The sequence below is a fragment of the Microtus oregoni genome, unplaced genomic scaffold (assembly GCF_018167655.1).
Source record: "Microtus oregoni isolate MIOR12 unplaced genomic scaffold, Mior012 000028F_ref0000031, whole genome shotgun sequence".
Taxonomy (NCBI): domain Eukaryota; kingdom Metazoa; phylum Chordata; class Mammalia; order Rodentia; family Cricetidae; genus Microtus; species Microtus oregoni.
In genome coordinates, this window is record NW_024543087.1 from 430884 (window position 1) to 451219 (window position 20336).

A 20336-nucleotide genomic window follows, 5' to 3' on the forward strand; every position below is an offset into this window, starting at 1 on the left:
TGGCAGAGACATCTCACTGCCTGTACAGTCACCCAAAGTTTTTTTGTACTGTTCGTTGGGGCATCCATCTTTAGCCTACAGGCCCATAGTATTTAGCAGACATTTTTATGAAGCAGGAAAGTTTAAAAACAGTTTAGTCACTTTTTTGTGTGTCCTGTAGAATGTCTCATAGACTCTTTTATGAAGCAGGGACCCAGAAGGATCATCTCACCTTTAGGCAAGTTTAGCAATCATCTTTTTGTGGGTCCTGCATGTCCAGTTTATGTATCAGTCCAGGCAAGAGCAGTTTCTTGCCCAAATGGCTACCAAACTCCATAAGGAGTCTCTTTAATGCCCATCTTTCTCGTGAAGTAGCTGGGTGCTGCCAAGAGCAAACATGTCTCATTGTCATGAAAAGCCCTAAGTTATTAAAACATTTTAAATGTCATATTTTGTAGTCTTTGAAAGATACGAAGAATGCTTATTTAACTGAAATGTATCTTTATATATTTAGAAAAATCTAACTAGCATGACTACAAGCTTGACTATTATTGATGATTATTTATTAACAACCTATATTTTTAATTATACATAACATTTTAAATGAACTACACAATCATAATACCTTAATCAATAGCAGAAATATACATATATATAACAAAATTGACCTTAAATTTATATCACTAAAGCAAAATCCATACCAATGTAAATTATTTATATCTATATTATATTTCCCTTTAAATGTAAAAGAACATTTATAAACAATATTTGGGAATATGGGCAGTAGAGCTAGGAAGGTTATGTCAGTTTTGCTGTGGGATTTTTTACTCTCCACATTTGTGTTGAGTTTTGAGGATATGAGTCACCCATGGTCCTATGCAATAAAGATGCACACAGAGAGGGAAGGAGGGAAGGAGGGAGGGAAAGGAGGGAGAGAAGGAGGGAGGGAGGGAGGGAGGGAGGGAGGGAGGGGGGAGGGGAGTAAGACAACTTCAAGAATAGTGTAGCTGTTTGAAAAGGTCATGGAAAGTATAGACTAGAATAGGCTAAAAGAATAGTTTACTCTAAGGGGTGGAGAGATTGCTCAGCAGTTAAGAGGACCTGGATTCAATTTCCAGACCCACATGGCAGCTAACAACTGTCTGTAACTCCAAGATCTGACACCCTCACACAGATATACATGCAGGCAAAACACCAGTGCACATAAAATAAAAATAAATAAATTTTAAAAAAGAATAGCTACAGTGTGCCTGGCATATGATGAGAACTGAAAAATAAAATGTTGGCTATAATTTTTATACAAACTTTGCCATAAGCCCAACAGGTAGCTTTGCTGTCTAGTTTTATTTCATCTTTATACAAGCTAAGTTATCTAAGAAGAAGGAACCTCAGTTGAGAAAATGCCTCCATAAAATCTGGAGGTAGGCAGCCCTGTAGGACATTCTCTTAATTACTGATTGATAGGAAAAGACTTAGCCCTTTGTGGCTGGTGCCGTCCCTGGGCTGGAATCCTGGGTTCTGTAAGAAAGCAGGCTGAGCAAGTCAGAGGAATCAAGCCAGTGAACAGCACCCCTCAAGGCCTCTGCATCAGTTTCTGCCTCCAAGTCCCTACCTTGTTTTAATTCTTGTCTTAACTTTCTTCGGTGATGAATAGCAACGTCAAAGTGTAAGCCTTTCCCTCCCAACTTGCTTTTGGTCATGGTGTTTCATCACAGCAAGATAACCCTAAGACAGTGTCATTATCTGTAATACCAGCATGTAGGAGATAGAGGCAGTGTTAGCAGAGAATACAAGTACTCTTTTGTGATTCTTAGTCTTGTAGATAAAAGAACTTAAGGAAACTTGAAAACAATTTTTGGGTTTGAGAGGAAAAACAACATGGCAGGTAATCTGTAGATTTTGGTAGCTTCCGAGAAGATGCCTTAAAGGAAGACTAGAGGTCCTGGTATCTGTGTTAGAGATCAGGAAAACAGGCAACCGCAGTAACAGAAATTGGAAAGCAGATGCAGGCTAGGTAGGGGAACTCTTCAGAAAGCAAGAGCGAGAATGCTCAGAGAGAAGTGAAAAGACTTCAGGGACCCTTTCCTCTTCTTCTCATAAAAGGGAAAGGGTGTGTTTGTGCTGCATACTGTGCTATACAGAAGTGACTGTAAAAGTTCTTCACCTAACTATCCCTGATACTGAAATTGAGAGCTAAGACTTTCGTAAATCAAACAGCAAATTCAATTGATTGAAATCTGGAGGTTTGAACTCTTAAACAAACCAACTGAGAGTCTGGGTGTTCTTTCTATTTATTTATTTTCATTCATTCATTCATTCATTCATTCACAAATAATGAAAAACCAGGTGCAATGTTTCATGTTCTTCACACTAGAACCAGTTCTCTTCACCACTCTCCAAAAAAGAAGTTGTAGCACTGACCTAACACATTTCGGTAAATTCCTGCGTATCATGTGGACTCATCTGGAAACCAGAGACCCCTGTGAATGCAGCAAAAAAGTCAGGCCAAGATGCCATTTCCAGAGCTCTCAGTGCAGCATCTTTGGATGTTCAAACAGGGTCTTATTATAGCCCGTGCTGGCCTTCAACTTAATATATAACTAGGTTTACCCTAATTTTGGTCTTCCTACCTCTATCTCTTAAATTCTGGGATTACTGGGAACGTACCAGCACACCTAGAAAACCACACTGCTTTGTGACACTATGTCTACATCTGATCTCATTTTGCATGGAATTGCAGCACAGACAGAGCCATGGATCTTGTTGGTGTTGCCTGACTGGAAAAGACAAAAAGATCCCAAGTCCATGTCTAAACATTGTTTTAGAGCTTTATATTTAAGACTAGAGAAACTGTATCTTGTTCATACTGAAACCAAGCACATAATAAAAATTTAATTCCAAAACTTGATCCTACCTAGTAAAGAGGAAGTTGGGAGTCAGGTTAGACAATTTTTTGGAACCTGTATCCATCACAGGGTTGTTGCCGAGCATACGTGAGGCTCTAGCACTGGAAGAGGAACTCAAGGGACCCACAAAGCACACAGGCTTGGAAGAGTAACATGGACAGTGGTGCATACTCAGGTGAGTTCCTTTTCATACATTTTAAACTTACGTTTTCTTCTTTTAATAGCCTGAACCAGAGGCTCTGAAGTTTGGTGATCATCAGAACCACTTGTCAGTCTAATGAGGCTTGAGAATTCTGAGGCTTGCATCTGGGATGCAGATTCCTTTCATCTGGGCTTCCCCAAGAATCAGCAATCTGTGATTCTTTCCTTGAATAGAACAAAGATATGATATTTTCCTTGCTGGAAGAAGTGACTCTAAGTTGCTATGTAAATTCTTATTACTTTTTATGACTGGATAACTTAGAACTGTTTCTCAATCTAAATTATCCCATGGAACAAAAACTAAATTCATTCCCTTAGAGTTGAGAAAAGTCATGGGGATGGTGAGGAGGAGGCACAACAGAAACACGGAATTTAATTCATAGAATCTGTTAATATAAAATAACAGCTCATTTTAAAGAATATAGCAGTTTATTGCAAATATGAGTACCCATGACCCAGAACATGGAGTCAAGTTATCTTGAGACACCAGGTGTACTGGGGACAAGGTTACATGATATTTTGGGTTTTGAGACAGAGTCTCAGATAACCCAGACTGACCTGTTGTGTTTCTGAGGATGGCCTTAAGATCTTAATTCTCCTGCCTCTACCTTACGGTTTCTGGGATTACAGGCATAAACCAACACATCAAATTTTTACATGAGCTTTTATAGTCACAGAACAAAAGAAAGTCATAAATTATGGCCTTGACTATTATATGGCTATGTCCTCAGGTAGGCAACTACATCATGACATGGGGATTTCCTATACAGATCTGACTGAGATAGTGTGTCCTTCTTAACTTTAGTGCTGGTCGGAGTTGGGATATAACACCAAATACAGAAGCTGATAGAAAATGTCTATTACAAGAGTACAGATAACTTTGGCTCTTTATTTGCAACATTCCATTTCTCCACAATTAAAAATGCTAGTAAACTAAGGACAAAGAGTTACAGTCTCCAATACACAGCAACTGTTTTAGAGAACTTCAGTTCACAGACACCACTCAGGGAAGCTTAGAATTGGCAACCCTTTTCCTTGGAATTCCAAGTTTCTAGTACAGAACAGGACTTCTTCCAAATCTTCCAAGAAAATTGAGTGGTCTTGTTTGTTTGTTTTTTTGTTTCCAACTTGTTGAGAACTTGAGAATGGATGTTAAACTTCATCAAATACTTTTGTGCATTTAACCAGAAAGATGTTGCAGGTTTCATTTCTGTTTTGATAAATATGATGACCTAAGCTGTTTAACATTCAAATATTTATGAAACCTCACATTTCTAGGACAAACACACTTCGTTATGTTATATCACCTTTTAAAATACATTCCTGGGGCCATAGAGATGGCCCAGTAGACAAAGGAGCTTGCACCACGGCTCAGGGCCTGAGTTCTGTTCCAGGGATCCACCTGGTAGAAGGAGAAAACCAACTTCCACATGCTGTCCCCTGACCTCCAAATGCATACCATGACAAACATGTGATGCATACACTCATAAACACAAAAAAAAATATTTAAATGTATTATTGAACTTAACTTACATTTTGGAAATAATGTTTGTGTTGAGATAAAGATGTAGCTCAGCTGGTAGAATTTGTGTCTAGCCTGGACAAAGCTCTGGACTAAGTCTTCAGCACTGCATAAACCTGGCATAGGGCCACAGGCCTTGAATTCTACCAATCTCAAAGAAGAGCCAGGAGGATCAGAAGTTCAGGAGCCTTAGCTATATAATGAGTTTAAGATCAGTCTCTTTCAAAAAAGTAAAAGAATTTTTGTGTCTATGTTTATGAAGACTATAAATCTGTAGTTTTTGTTGTAAACTTTTTGTCTTATTTTGGTATCATGTTTATACTTGCCTCATAAATTTTCGATATTCGTGGAAGGTTCGTGTTATTTCTTCCTCAAATATTTGAAAAAAATCCTAACACTAGTTCTGCCTCCCCTGCAGGGGGCAGCACTTCAGATATCAATTCAGTTCTTTCAGATACCGTTAGTACATTTATGGTTAAAAAATACCATTTGAGCAAAAATATAGACAAAATATGAGACTTTATATCTTTTTGTTTCTTTTGTGATTTATACTCCTCACTTTCCAGTATTTTTTTTTAGTTGTCCCAACCCTAGCTATCTGGTTCTTCAAGACAGGAGGGAAAATATAAGCAATATTTATACAATATTGCTTGTACAATGATCTCCAATGGCAACCATTTTCCAGCAAATGACTTAATATCACTTTTTCTTTATGGGTGAATAAGACTCCACTGTGTTATATACCTTAGTTACTGTTCCATTGCTGTGTAAAGAAACCATGATGGGGACAACTTTTGTAAAAGAAAGCGTTTGATTTGGACTTGCTTAATAGTTTTAGAGAGCAAGGCCATGATCATCAGTGTGGGAAGCAGAAAGGGGTGGCATTGTAGTAATAGCTAAGAGTTTTACACTCTGGTTCTCAGGTAGCAGACAGAGAGAGACTGGGCCTGCACTGTGCTTCTGAAAACTCAAGTACTACTCCCATTGACACATCAACTCCAATAAGGCCACGCCTCCTAATTCTTCCCAAACTCTTCCACTAACTGGTGTCTAAGCATTCGAATATATGAGCCTGTAGGGCCATTCTCTTTCAAACCACAATACTATACAAGCCATATATTTCTTTACTAGTTCATCAATTAATAGATAGCAATTAGCTGATTCTAAATAGTGTTACAAGAAACATAGATGCGCGGGCATCTCTGTGTTGTATGGACTTACAGTTCTTTGAACATAAACTCAGGAAAGGATCATGTGGTAGTCCTGCTTTTAATTTTTGAGGAACCTCTGTAATGATTTCCATAGTGCTATGACACTTTACATCTCCACCAGCAGAGAATAAGGGCACCTTTTTCCCCACACCCTCACCACTGTCTGTTGTTTTCACAAAGATAGGTATTCAGACAGGGGCATGAAACATCAATATGGTTTTAATTTACATTCTCTGATCCCTAATGATGTTAAATGTTCTCTATATGTTTTGGGCCATTCATACTTCATCTTTTGAGAACTGTCTGCTTGTTTCATTAGCCAATTTATTGATTGAGTTGTTTGGGTTTTTAGTATTTAGTTCTTAAAAGTTCCATATATATATATATGTATATATATACACATTAATCTTCTGTCAAATATATCCCATTCTATAGACCATCTCTTCCTCTGATTATTTTCTTTGCTATGTAGAAGCTTTAATTTCATGCAACCACATTTGTCGATTATATTATTTTCTGAGCTGCTGGAGTCTTTTTTCTAAAAGCTCTCCTACAACAAATCTTGAAGTATTTTCTCTGTTTTCTTCTAATGGTTTCAGAAGTTCAGGTCTTACATTAAAGTATTTAATCCACTTTGAAGCATTTTTTATTGGGATCTAGTTTATTTTTTGTTGTTGTTTTGGGAGGCTCTGGGTTTTTTTTTTTTTTTTGCTTTGTCTTATTTTTTGTTTTTTGTTTGTTTGTTTGTTTTGAGACAGGGTTTCTCTGTAGTTTTGGAGCCTGTCCTGGAACTAGCTCTTATAGACCAGCTGACCTTGAACTCAGAGAGCTCTGCCTGCCTCTGCCTCCCGAGTGCTGGGATTAAAAGTGTGCACCTCTACCACCTAGCTTATTTTTCTAAATGTAGATAACCAGTTTTCCCAGCACAATTTGTTGAAAAAGACTGACTTTTCTCCAATATATGATTTTCATATTTTTGACAAAAATCTGGTATGTAGTTATAGCTGTGTGGATTCTCTATTCCATTGATCTACATGTCTCTTTTTTTGCCCCAACCATGCTCTTTTATTCTGACACAACACACCTTAGTCCCCGAATAGTCAATCTATAGGCATGTACTACCATGCCCAGCCTATTTCAACTTTAATATTTGAGAAGTTCAGACTATTTCTCCAGTTATTTTCCTCAAAATACAAGAACATGGGAGTCTGAGTTGCAGTCTGAGCTACTCCAGCTACATGGTTTTTATTATGCTGAGAAGGTGTTTTCACCAGTCTGGCCCACTTTCCTTTCCTAAGTTGCAGGATCACGGGGAATTGCTATGGTGTATAGGCACAGTACCCCCCACACAGCAAGTGGTGAGAACATACTTACCTGACTCAGATAGCTGCTGCTTCAAACTTTCCACTCTTCTTCTATATGACCCAGCAGCTTCCACAACATATCAAAATGAAAGTTCCAGCCCTTCCAGTCATTTCTCCAGCCTTCTCATCTCACTGTTTCTAGTAACCAGTTGCCACAGAAAGCTGAATACATTTGGCTCAATACAGTTTTCTGAGCCGCTTTCCGCCTTGCCTGTTCCAGACACTTGTTCACCTCAATAAGACCTGTAAACTAAACTCTCAACTGAAGAAGCTTTCTTCCCTGAGAGTTAATCCTCTGTGTTAGCAAGGATTTGACTTTCCAGAATTTTTGCCTTCCAGAATGTAACCTCAGTATTGTTTTGCTTTATTTGCTTCTACTCTCACCTTTTCAGGCTGTCCCAAGAAAGAAAAAATTTTCAATGCAAGCCTTTTATCAAGATCTATGCACCTTATGAACAGAAAAATGAGAGAGATTGGAAAAAGTAGAAGAAAACAGAGAGGGAAGAGAGAAAGAGAGGGAAGACATACACAACACTCGTCGTTTATTGAAAAATGACATTGAGTAAATGCTCTCTCGTCCTCTACTGAGCAATGGAATGAATGAATATGGGAACAGGAGCCCTTTTGTATATAAGAAACTAAGGCTTGGAAAGGTTTTAAACATTGGCACAAAGGCACAATAGTGGGACCCGCTTTGGTTTCAAGTCTTTCAGTCCAGTTCAACTTCTCTTTTCACCTCCCTCTACTGTGAGCTTGAGCTATCTTAGGACTTCACAGTTGCCAATCTACCAGGAGAAGGGGGCTTTGGCAGAATATAAATCAGCGTTGTATGTCCTTGGTCAAGAAAATTTTTCTATGGGAAAGAGAAACATTCCATAATGACGATGTAAAGGCCTAATTCTCAATCTTGTTATAAATAGCTCACCAATAGAATCTGGCCCATGGACCTTACTTTTTTTGTAACATGGGTCCTAATGATCTCTATTCCAACCATATGGATTTAAACCCCACATGTCTATCATTTCAGATGCTGTCAGCATCCCTGCCTCCTGGATCCAAATGGAGTCCTCTACAATCTCTGAGTATGAGTATGATATTCAGAGTGAACTATGTGAGAGGAAGATCTACTTTGCAAGATCATTCACTGCTGTCTTGTATTCTCTGGTATTATTCCTCAGCCTGATGGGTAACAGCCTGGTTTTCTGGGTCTTGGTGAAGTATGAGAATCTAGAGTCACTCACCAATATCTTCATCCTCAACCTGTGTCTCTCAGATCTTATTTTCTCCTGCCTGCTGCCTGTGTGGATCTCGGCACAATTTCATAAATGGTTGCTAGGTGACTTTCTCTGCAAGCTCCTCAACCTGATCTTCTCCATCAGCCTCTACAGCAGCATCTTCTTTCTCACCATTATGACCATCCATCGCTACCTGTCTGTAGTGAGCCCCATATCAACTCTGGGCATCCATTCCCTCCGCTGCCGCTTGTTGGTGATCACGTCTGTGTGGGCAGTCAGTATCCTGTCCTCCATCCCTGAAGCTATCTTCCACAAGGTGATTGATTCACAATGTTCTTATTCTGAACTTCATGGGTTGTTGGCCTCAGTCTACCAGCACAACATCTTCTTTCTCCTCTCCATGGGGATCATCCTGTTCTGTTACATACAGATTCTCAGAACCTTGTTTCGTTCAAAGTCCAGACAGAGGCACCGGACAGTCAGGCTCATCTTCACCATCGTGGTGGCATACTTCCTCAGCTGGGCTCCTTACAACCTCATCCTCTTCCTAGAGACACTATATAAAACTAAAGTCATGCTGCAGACCTGTAAGAGCAGGCAGCAGCTAGACATGGCTAATCTCATCAGCCGCAATTTGGCCTTCTCCCACTGCTGCTTCAACCCAGTGCTTTATGTCTTTGTTGGGGTCAAGTTTCGCAGACACCTAAAAAGTCTTCTCCAGCAGGTCCGGCTGTGCTGGCAGAAGACATCCAGCCCAGCCCCACCCTCCTACTCCCCTGGTGCATTTACATATGAGGGCCCCTCCTTCTACTGAGAGGAGAAGATGGGAACACAGCACAGAGGTGACTAGGGAAGTTGGAGGAAGGCAACAAGAAGTGGATCAGAAAGGAACGCTGCAGAAGACGCAACAGTGGAGACGCCAGGGTGTGGAGGAAAGACGTGACAGCTGTGGGAAAGTGGCTTCCAGCTGGGCAATCCAAAGCAATACTTTCTGGACTTGGTTCATCATTCATTCTCTCACTTAGACATCGATTGCTTATCAGCGATTGATCAGAAGATCCTAAATATAAGGACTTCCAGACAGCAGGAAGGCTCAAACTCTCAGTGTGTGTTAACTGCAATGAGGTTGCTGACACATAAGATTGTCCCAACTGATTTTTTTTTTTTTGGCGGTGTCTGGTTCTGTGCTTCTTACAACTTCTGGAGAAAATGTCTTCAGGACAAGAATAATTACATCCTCAAAGAAGTACAGTCACAAAGAAGTTTAGACCATAAAATCCCATTAAATTGAAAAAAGTTCTGTATTCTGGCAACAACTGTTAACACACAAACTAGTTTTTAAATATTTACCCCATAATTGAATGCAATATGTGCTACCATCTGCACTAAGTAATTATTTAGACAATGCAAAGATGAATAAGATATTGTTGCTAACTTCCAGGTGACACCAATACATCCATGAAAGTTTGGAAAAAGCAAAGATCACTTAACAAAGGCATGCAAGTTGAAGATTCCACTGCCATTTCATCTCTTCCAGACTGAGAGAAAGCTGACTTCCTACCATCTGGATGATAGTGCCAGCATTCCCCTTTTGATCATTCTCCAAAGCTGAATCTTCCTCAAGCACTGAATCCCTTCTCCCTAAGCTGCCAGAGCCACGTCCTCTAGATTCTGCCTTTCCAGTATCTCTCCAACTTATTCTCATGATCACATACCCATGACTTCATCTCTACAAGGACCTCTACTCCACAGTGTCTTCCTGTTGGTTGCTTTTCCCCCCCCTCTGTTCCATCTTCCTCCTCCGGAAAACTGCTTGCCTGCGATTTTCTTTTGGTTTACAGGTTTTTCTTTGAAACTTTAATAAAATTGACCTCAAGACTCCTTCTGAGTTATTTCTTAAACTCTTTTATTAATGAAACTAAGAACCCCAAGAGAGAACCCAGATTTCCCTGGTAATATAAGGTGACTCCACCACAATGCCCTTGGGGCAGTTTGGACTATTATGTCTGCATCCGTGGCCAGAGGTAAAACTCAGATCCTGTTCTTTCAACCAAAAATAAATAAATAAAATCATACAACAGTAGATTTTAAAGAATTAATGAAAAATAAAAATAAAGCCATAAATAGCTATCAGGAAGAAGCAACTTCAAGGGAATAGAGAGATGGCTCAGCAGTTAAAAGTACTGGCTACTCTTCCAGGGGACCCAGGTTCAGACCCCAGAACACACATGGTGGCTCACAACCATTTTTAATCCCCAGTTCGAGTGTTGTATAATTTTTTTTGTATGCTGCATGAAGATGCGGTTCTGTCCTTCCTGCTGCACCTTCTGATTGGTTTAATAAAAAGAACTAAATGGCCAAAAACTAGGCAGGAGAGGATAGGCGGGACTTCCAGGGAGAGAAAGAAACTCTGGGAAAGAGTCTGATAAGGGGGATTCTCCAGCAGACCCAGAGGAAGTAGGGCATATGGTACTGAGGAGAGCTTAAGAAGCCACATAACAGAACCTAGATTAATATAAATGGGTTAATTTACATTTTAAGAGCTAGTTAGGAACAAGCCTAAACTAAGGCCTGAAAAGTTTCTCCACCCTGATAAGCCTCTGACTCAGCAATCCAAATCAGACCAAATCAAACTAAATTGGAAAAAGTCCAGGTTTAATGAGTAAAATGAGTCTGGATGAATTTCCAGCTCCCCCAGAGAGGAGATGGGGAAGAGAGACCAAAACCCATGTGTCTGTTTTCTGGGGATAGTTTAAATACCCTGTGGGAGTGGTCATGAGCATCTCTAGAGGAGGAGTCGTGCTTTGTGGGCTTTCTGAGATGAGGCAGGATCTGGGGAGAGAGAGGTGGGGGACGGGGATTGAGGTGGAGTATACTGGCATTTCATTTGTATTTCAATAAATAAAACTTGCCTGAGGGTCAGAAAAGTAAAACAGCCACACTGGCCAACTTTACAGAGCAGGCAGCAATAACACACAACTTTAATCCCACTAGCTTGCCCTAGAAACCAGGCGAAAGTGGTACACACCTTTTATCTCAGAACTAGAGAGAATTATATGATGGGAGGAGATAACTCTCAGTCTCATTCTGATATTCCTGGAGGCAGGATTGCCATTTTGGACCAAGGTCAAGGTAAGAGCGAGCCACTGGCCGCTTTGCTTTTCTCGTCTTTAGATTGGTATCCAGGCTTAATGAGATGCCTGTGCTCTGCCAGCAAAGACGACCACTGGGGTTGGAGGGGGGAGACCACCCAGGGACTTGGGATAGTTTAAATAGGCTGGGGGAGTGGTCAAGGTTTGGCAGGTTTCCTTGCCCCTCCTCAGGGGAGGGGTCAAAGTTTGGCAGGCACAGGGGCGGGGCCTCCAAAGATGGAGGCCAGAGACCAGGATTTACAGCAAGTTACTAGGAAAAAATAGATTATTAACAAGGGCAAGCTTTCATAATTAATAAAAAAATTTCCGTGTCATTATTTGGGAGCTGATGGTTCAAAAAAAAGACAAGTTATACTCTAGGGGAATCCATTGCCTTCTTCTGGCCTCCTTTCCTTTGTAGATAAAGCTGAGCATTTTGTGTATCTGACAATGTCTTGGACAGAAATGAATCAGGAACCTTCAACTCCATCCTTGTTTAGAGCTCTGTTCGTTAGCCAAGTGAATTTGCTACTCTTTTACCTCTCTGAGCCTCAGTCTTCTACACTTTGAAGTACAGAAATGAATCCTACCTATACCACAGAGCTATGTTGAGTTTTAAACACAATGCTATATAAGTTTTTGGTGAGGGCATGACATATTAGGTTCTTAATATATACAGCCATCTGTTGCACAACATTTTGGTCAATGTTGGACCATATGTGATTGTGATCCCTTAAGACTAAATTGTCTAGTGATGTCATAGTCATCTTAATTTGTGTAACTATACTCCAGAAGAATTGCCTTAACTATGAAATTCTCAAAATGAATCATTACCATTATAAAACATACCACTGTTCAAGGCCTGTCTTCCTCTTCTTTGTAAACTTATTCAGTTTCTAAGTTTTAAGCAAGGGTGCATGAAATCTCTCTCATCCTTAACATGCCAAAGCTGTTCAGACTGTGGTTGGAGCAAGTTTTTCTTTGTTCACTAGCCTGATAATTCTTTGTTTCCATTGTCATCTCCTCCCACTCCCCCCCCCTTTTTTTGTTGTTGTTCTTTGTTAACAGCAAAGGGAATCATTTCTGTCAGGAGGCTCCTTTTTATTCCCATCCACAACCTGCCTACTCCATCAAGTTAGTATGTTATCTCAAATACATCTCATGTAAAACATGAAAATAACTAAGAAATCTTTGTCCACTGGGCAGTGGTGGCACAGGCCTTTAATTTCAGCACCTGAGATAGCAGAGGCAGGCGATCTCAGTGAGTTTGAGACCAGCCTGATCTACAAATCAAGTTCCAGGACAGGCAGGAATGTTAAACAGAAAAACCCTGTCTTGAAAAGCCTGTGTGAATCTATCCTGAAAACCTGAACCACTGAGGTCTGGCAGATGCCACTAGTTAGTTGAGTTCTGTGAGGCAGACAGGAATTTCTAGCTAAATGGCAAGAAGTAGGCAGAGGGAGGGCTGGCCAGCCAGAGCTAAGGAGCAGGACCTAACCTCAGGCTGACATCTTCTGTACTCTCTGTACATGTTCATTGATACTGGTCTTGGAATGCAGGCTTCAGGGTGCGTTTCGATACCATTGAGGAAGCTAAGCATGGCAGGTAGTTCAATAGCACATAATTTCAAACACTGATTTTATGTCTCTGTTAATTAGAAGAATCAAAATCTGAGAATTTAGGTTCAGCGATATGTAGTGGGTTCAGTTTCTTAGTTCAATAAGTAAAAATTAATAGCACAAAAATGTTAATGCACTATTTTTAGTTCGGGGAATTTTTGAATCAGGTACATTATTTTATATGAATGGCTCATACACAGTTCAAAGCCAATCAGCCACATTACAAGTGCTTAACAACAGTAGCCAACAACTCTAGCTCAGGAGACCAGACAGACGACTTCAGGCCCTGTTCCGGGTATGCAAAACTTGTTCAGGCTACCCCAAAGGGACGCCATCTCGTGGAGCATGCCGGGAATCGTAGTTCCTACCGGCCCGTGACACCCGGTGGAAGTTGTAGGCCATCCGTGGAGCATGCCGGGAGTCGTAGTCTGCGCGCGCTCTTGGTGTTCTGTGCGCTTCATGGCCGCTGACACTACGCTGTCCTACTCTTTCGCTCGGCCCTAGAAAGTTTCGTTTCTGCCCGGCGGTGGACCTACGAGCGTGTAAGTGCCGCAGGCGGCCGGAGAGACTTCGGGTACACTGGGGCTGCTCTGGACCCCGGCTCGGAGGCTTCTCGGGGGCGTGGGTAGTCACCTGTTGCCGAGGCTGTCCCCTCCCACCCAGGGCGTCCGTCGCCTCGGGAGAACCCTCTGGTTAGAGGACCTGGTTTTAGTACCCGGGCTGTCTGTGGGGTCGGCTAAAAAAAGATCTTCAACACTGTTCCAAGACCTGAACCAGCAGAGGGGCCACCCTGTCATGCCAGTACCCCAAAACCCCTGGCACAGGAGCAAAAGCCTAGAGTTCTCGCGGGCATTGGGGCTTAGCCTTCAGGAAGCCAACTCCTCCTCTTTGCAAGACTGCTGATGTCCCTTCGCTGCAGGAAGGACAGTTTGTTCCTTTCGGTGTCCTCGCTGAACTAACTCACTGCCCTTGTGCTCAGGTACAGGATCACAAGGTAGCTCTGCGGTGAAGTTTCTGGAAACACCTGTAGGACAACTTTAGTGTATCTAGTGTGGTGGCACCGGGCTGTGAGAGCTTGTCCTGTTGGCACCCAGGCTAGGGATGAGGGTGGGGGCAGGGCGATATCTATTTTTATAAAAGCGTAGAACATGTGGTAGCACTGAAGCCACATAGCTTCCTATTAATGCGCTTAACGATTCCTTGTGTCACTGTTGAGTGTTTCCACTGCTGTCTCTCCTCAGAAAACCAGCACTTGTTGATATTGCCTATGTTGATCAGAGTCTTTCTGACCCTCTGCTTGTCTGATTTACCGTGGCAGTTTTTTTTCTGGACAGAGAAATGGGTCAGGGGCTTTTAGAGGCAGAGGATCAGGGCTTAATCTACTTACAAGCCTCTCTCAGCAATGGGCCCAATGGTCTGAAGCAAGGTTAATTCCTCTGCCATCTGCTTGCTGCTGCTGGATGCAGGGGAAGGGATGTTGAGCCACAGGTTTGTGTCTTTAGTGTTGTAACCTTCTGGGTAGAATTGCTGCCCTCTGACCCTCTGGCTCTTTGACAACCAGTTCTGTGTTGAAATGCAGAATAGCAGTTATGGGTCGGGATTGTTAGCATCCTTAAATCAGCACAGTGCTGACTTTTGGCCTCCTTTTTCTAAAAGGATCTGAAAAAACTATTGCTTCAGGAAGCAGGGTTTATCTGCTATTGTTTAGTGTTCATCTCTGTATATACCACTTCATTTATTTAGAAAATTATTTATTTTATAAGAAAATAGGTAACGTATACAGTCCATATGTGTGTCATCCATATGTGTGTGTGTGTATCTATATGTTCTTAATATTTTACTTTATTTTTGTAGTTGCTTTAGAATTTATTTGGAAATGGTCTCGGGCTCCTTTGCCCCTTATGGTAGGGGCTAGGATACCAGAATGGCTAAGAGCCAAATGTTTAGCCCAGTTCTTTAGGGTGAGATAAAAGACACCACTTGTAATAGCAAGATCATCAATAACATCTGGTGGCCTTGACCTATGTTGGTCCTTGAGACTGGAGGCCTGCTGCCGTCAGAACACAGAGTACTCAAGAAATGTCAGCCCCTAGTCCTGGCTTCCCTTGCTTTACAGGGGAGGGTTGGATGATATGTCATCTCTGATTTCTGGAGATTCCAAAAGTAAGATATTGATAACTCAACAACTGGAATGTATCAACATGAGCTAGAGGAAGTGTGTTGACTAACTATGATCTCATGGTGGAAACCACTGGTAGATTTCAAGAATTCAGAGTCACATTCACTGCAAGTATCCCCTGGCAGCAGAAAGGGTCATATCTAGGATTTATACTTTTATAGGTACCTATCAGAAGTACCGATAACCAGAGGACAGTTGTCTGTGTTCATGTTGACATCTGATCACCTATGTGGCTATTATGTTCCTGCTTCTCTCAAGTAGCATTTGAACCTCAATTTGAACAGTCCTGTAGGGTAAAAGTTAGGATGTTTCTGTGGGTCTACACATGGAAAAATATTGCCTACTTTCTAGTTACTTTTTGATGAGTCACTAGAATTAACTGAAGTGTCTATATCATCCTAAGAACATGGCTCATCCAACTCCCATTCCCCAACATGGGAGCCACTTAACCTGGAGCTTATAGTGGCCACCAATGGTCCTTTTTGTTCATGAGGCTCTCGGGCATTTGAACAGCACCAAGGGACCATTTTCATTTGGTTCAGGTCATAGGGGTAAGGATGAGAATATATGCACACTGTGGTCAGAGGAAAAGGATAAGAGAATCTGTGGTTTCATTACTAATACTGTGGCCTAGTGGTTGGTTTCAGTACCTATGGGCTGGCCTACTCAACCAGTAGCCTGAGGTACTGCTCCTTTGGCCTGAGTGGGACATCACATTCAGGGATTTCTTAGCATCCCAAAACCTTGACCCAAAAGAACCGTCCAAGCAAACTTTTCATATGCATGAAGCTAGGCCAAGAGCAGAATTCCCAAAGAGATTCATTGTACGTCTGTACAGCTGGAACTAGTGATGGTCAGTTGAAATGAAACTGTAAAGAATTTGTTGAGGCTGAAGCTATAGCCCTGGATGGGGTATTAGTTTTGATTTTTTGAGACAGGGTTTTTCTACGTAACAGCATTAGCTGTCCTGGAACTTGCTTTGTAGACCAGGTTGGCCTTGAACTCACAGAGATCCTCCTGCTTCAGCCTCCCAAGTACTGGGATCAAAGGCATATGCTACCCCACCAACTAGCCCTGGATTTTTTTTTTCCAGGACAACAGAAGACTTGGTCAGGAACATAGAGAAGGTGCTTTAAATCTTAGCCAAAGTTAGCCATTGTGAACATTTATTCTCTCGCTTTCTACCTTCTCCAAGCATAGCAATTCTTAATCTTCATGAGAAAGAAGATAAAGGTTACCCCCCTCACCCCCCCAATACTACATCTGAAAAACAGAATACAAAGTGGCCAGATAACTTCAAGTGAGCTAAATGTACATTGAGTCTCATCTAACCATGCCATGATCCTCATCACATTATTTGTTGAATAATAAAGTTCACATAAACAGTCTAAAAGTCTGAACAGGGTACAAAAGGATAGAACTCACCTATGCCTGATAAGGGAAAGGGTTATGTCAGTTGCCCCTTGTTCAAGCTTCAGCCACCTTGGGTCTTGGTTTTATTCTTTTCCTGTCATATCCCAGAGACACACCAGAACCTAGACTCCAGATACCACCCCACCCCAGTCTGCCTAGTGGATATTGTTAGATCCACACATCTGGGAATGGAAAATGACTCTGGGGAATGTGTTGCCTGTTATGCCACCACAACAAAATGCCACAAATTAGGCTTAAATAACAGGAACCTATTTTGCTACAACTCTGGGTCGTAGGTAAAGACTTGACTGGTCCTGAGGCCTCTTTTCATTGCATCTGGTCACTTTCTCACTATACTCACATGTCTGTAGTGTTTTATGTATTCGTAGTTCCCCTTACAAAAAACACAGATCAAATTGGATCAAGACCTATCATCAAAACTTCATTTAATTGCAGATATTTTTCTACTAAAGACCCTGTCTTCAAATACCATCATGTTCATCCTAAAGCCAGGTAGTAGACACAACACCGCCCCAAACAAGAAGGTTAGGTTACTGGGGACCAGTAGTGGGTGTACTAATTATTGTTCTGGATCAAGTACTGATTTCTGAGGAAGACTTTTTAGAGAACAAACTGTGATACACACTTCTTTCTGTCCAAAGTAAGACCAGAAAGACTAGAGGATTTGGTTGGGGAAGGTTTAGGGAGCATTAGGCAGAGCTCAGTCTTGATAAAGGGCACAGAGCATTGAGACTTGTGCTAGAGCCTTGACTCTGGGTAGTTCAGGCCAACACAGCTAAGATTAGTGTACAGTCCTGTCACCCCAGAAAATGGGACCATATGTCCCAGACTGAGATATGAACTACAGGTCCTACAGAAATCCCCTAAGCACTCAGAACATTGTGGGTCTTTATGCAGGCTAGGGTAGAGGACATACTCCTAGTCCATCCCTGAATTATGTTATTCCTCCACTCATTCTTAGAATAGTAGTTCTGTAAGAGTCTCACAATAAGGGCAATATAATCTCCACAATTACATGGTGGGTTTTTTTATGCACATAATTTGTGCTCAACAAGAAAACATTTTAAAATTGAAGAAGTAGAACTTTTTTCTGGTTTTTACTTTATTTTGAGATTACAATATAATTACATTTTTCCTTCCCCTTTCCTCCCTCCAAACCCTCTACTGTACCCCTCTTTGCTGTCTTTCAAATTCATGACCTCTTCTTTCATTGATTATTGTTACGTGACATATGTTCCTAAATATAACCCGTTCAGTCTGAATGACATTACTCATATGAATGTTTTCAGGCCTGACCACTTGGTATTGAATAACCAATTGGTATGCTCTTCCCTGGGAAAGACTGTTTCCCCCATTCTCAGCATTCTCTAATTGCCTGTAGTATGTACAATTGAGGCCTCGTGGGCTTTCCCATGTCCACTTTGACATGTTCTTTGTGGTTGTGCTTTTTCAGCTCACATTTAAGCAGACATGTTGGTGAAACTTGGTGTAGCTTCTACATTGCTAGGAGACACAGTCCCAAATCCCCTGCCTCTTACAATGTACCCTGAGCCTTATGTTCAAGAGTTGTTTTGTAGATGTAGCCATTAGAACTGGGCTCCAGAACTTTGCATTTAAATTGGTTGTAGTTTTCTCTAGTGGTCTCCATCTGTTGTAAAAATTTCCTTGATGAGGGATCAAGACTATGCTTATCCGTTGTATAAGGACAAATGTCTAGATTGTTTCTACTATTTGAAATATTATTATTTATTTTTTGGCATATATTAATTCCTCAAGGTTTTGTTTGCTTTATGTACTGAAGATCTATATTGTCTCATTTATTTGGTAAGTAACTTACTGAGAATTCTTCATATACCCGAACTATAGTAGGGACTGGGGAACTATTAACAATGGAGTTATAGGACAGGTAGGAAGAATAATGATTAACAGGTAAAGTACCGTAATATAAATAGTACAAAGAGCCATAGAAGAAGAATGAGACTCTGCAACAAAGGCTTAGAATAGGGAGCACTGGATAGTTTGTTTTCGTCAAAGTATTTATCAGGCCTCAAATGATTTTTCTCATTTATAAGACATGGAAACGTGTTTTTTTCCATTGTTCTAAATTCCTAAAAGCCAAGATTCCCCACCACCACCATTGTTCACAGTTGTGACACTCCTACTCCTGAATGAGACCTTCTTCCTTAATAATTGTGGCCCCAAAATACTACTTGTTAGCACCAGAGGTTACCTGAGCCTCCTCAAGGCCATGCTTAGTGGCTGCTGTCATTTGGATGTGACGTGTACCCCATAGCCAGGTGTTTCGACCCACATCCCTTACTTGACAGAGCTGTTTGGGAAGGTTGTGAATCCTTTGGGAGGTGGAATCTCATTGGAGGAAGTAGATCACCTGAGGCAAACTCGAGGTGCTCATTTCCTGTTCACTCTGCTTTCCAAATGCTGACCAGCCAGCCTTCAGGTCATCCTGCCATGCCTTCCTTGCTATGATAGAATATATCTGCCTGAATTGTAATCCATAATCAACCCCCTTAAGTTGATTTTGTCCAGTGTCTTCTATTAGCAATGAGGAAAGTAACTACGAGGGACAGTGTCTTAGATTGCAGTCATCTGCACTGACCCTTCGACATTCTTGGCGAGCCAAGACCCTGGAGGTTGTGCCTTTGCCATCTGCCGTTCCCTCACCTTGGTGACATGTATCTTTGTTAGGGGCCAATCCATTGTTCATTGTTGAAGTAGTTCTGGGAACGTGTCTCATCCTTACTTCCTAGTTGTTTTCTCTGGGCTTTCCAGCAGTGGAACTATGGCTCTGGCCCCAAGGACAGACACTGTCTGTTTTCTTTAAAAAACCCCTGGAGGGACTAGAAGATGGCTCAGCAGTTAAGAATACTGGCTGCTCTTTCAAAGTACCCAGTTTTAGTCCCCAGCATCCACATGGCAGCTCACAGCTGTCTGTAACTCCAATTCTAGTGGATCTGACACCCTCCTAAAGATATACATACAGGCAAAACACCAATGCAATAAAAATAGATAAGACACCTGGATTCTCTCAAGTCCAAGACAACTGTCCTGGGCTCAGATCTTTCTGACCCTGCTCTGAATCCATGGGCCAAATTGTGGCTGGTTTGTTTGTGCTTTAGGGAAATGACTAAGGAACTCCTTATAATTGTTGAGAGGGATGGGGCCAAGAGAAGATTGGCAATGTCATAAATCCTCATTCCCTCTTTTAAAAAAAATGATTGCTAGAGGGAGGGTTCAGAAAAGGTGTTTCAGGCATGTAGCTAGGAAAGGCTTTAATTATGGGTCTAAGGAGTTGGGTCACCCAATGAACCTTTGCTCACATGTGCTGTAATGCCTGCCCCTGTGCTGGACCCAGGAAACCCCACAGAGTACCATAGTCTCTTAGTGGAGTTCTGATGAGGGTGGCCTGCCTGCTCACAGACAGTTTCCAATTCAAGCCAGTGGGACCTCCTGGTCTTGAAAGGTACAGGTACCAATCAAAGGCACCTATCTCTGTGGTTTGTGACCAGATACACACTGCTGGGTGTGCTGAACCAG

The 20336-nt window shown here is 41.5% G+C and overlaps 2 protein-coding genes across 5 annotated transcripts in view; both read left to right on the forward strand.

Moving 5' to 3' along the window:
* The first annotated feature begins 8194 nt into the window (after positions 1–8194).
* Positions 8195–9232, forward strand: Xcr1 (X-C motif chemokine receptor 1). Its single transcript, XM_041676785.1, has one exon. The coding sequence runs from the start codon at positions 8195–8197 to the stop codon at positions 9230–9232; it is 1038 nt and encodes a 345-aa protein (XP_041532719.1).
* Positions 9233–13583: 4351 nt separating this feature from the next.
* Positions 13584–20336, forward strand: part of Fyco1 (FYVE and coiled-coil domain autophagy adaptor 1) — a 70784-nt gene continuing 64031 nt past the window's right edge. For 2 of the 4 annotated variants that reach the window (XM_041676973.1, XM_041676976.1), the window contains exon 1: positions 13617–13710. The gene's annotated coding sequence lies outside the window, so the exon portion shown is untranslated. Of the gene's footprint in view, positions 13711–14073; positions 14148–20336 lie in introns of those variants that run through there. The other 2 variants (XM_041676975.1, XM_041676974.1) reach the window with 2 other exon arrangements.

Excerpts from the sequence above, each read along its gene's own strand:
- Xcr1 (XM_041676785.1), top strand. The coding sequence starts at position 8,195 with ATGTCTATCATTTCAGATGCTGTCAGCATCCCTGCCTCCTGGATCCAA.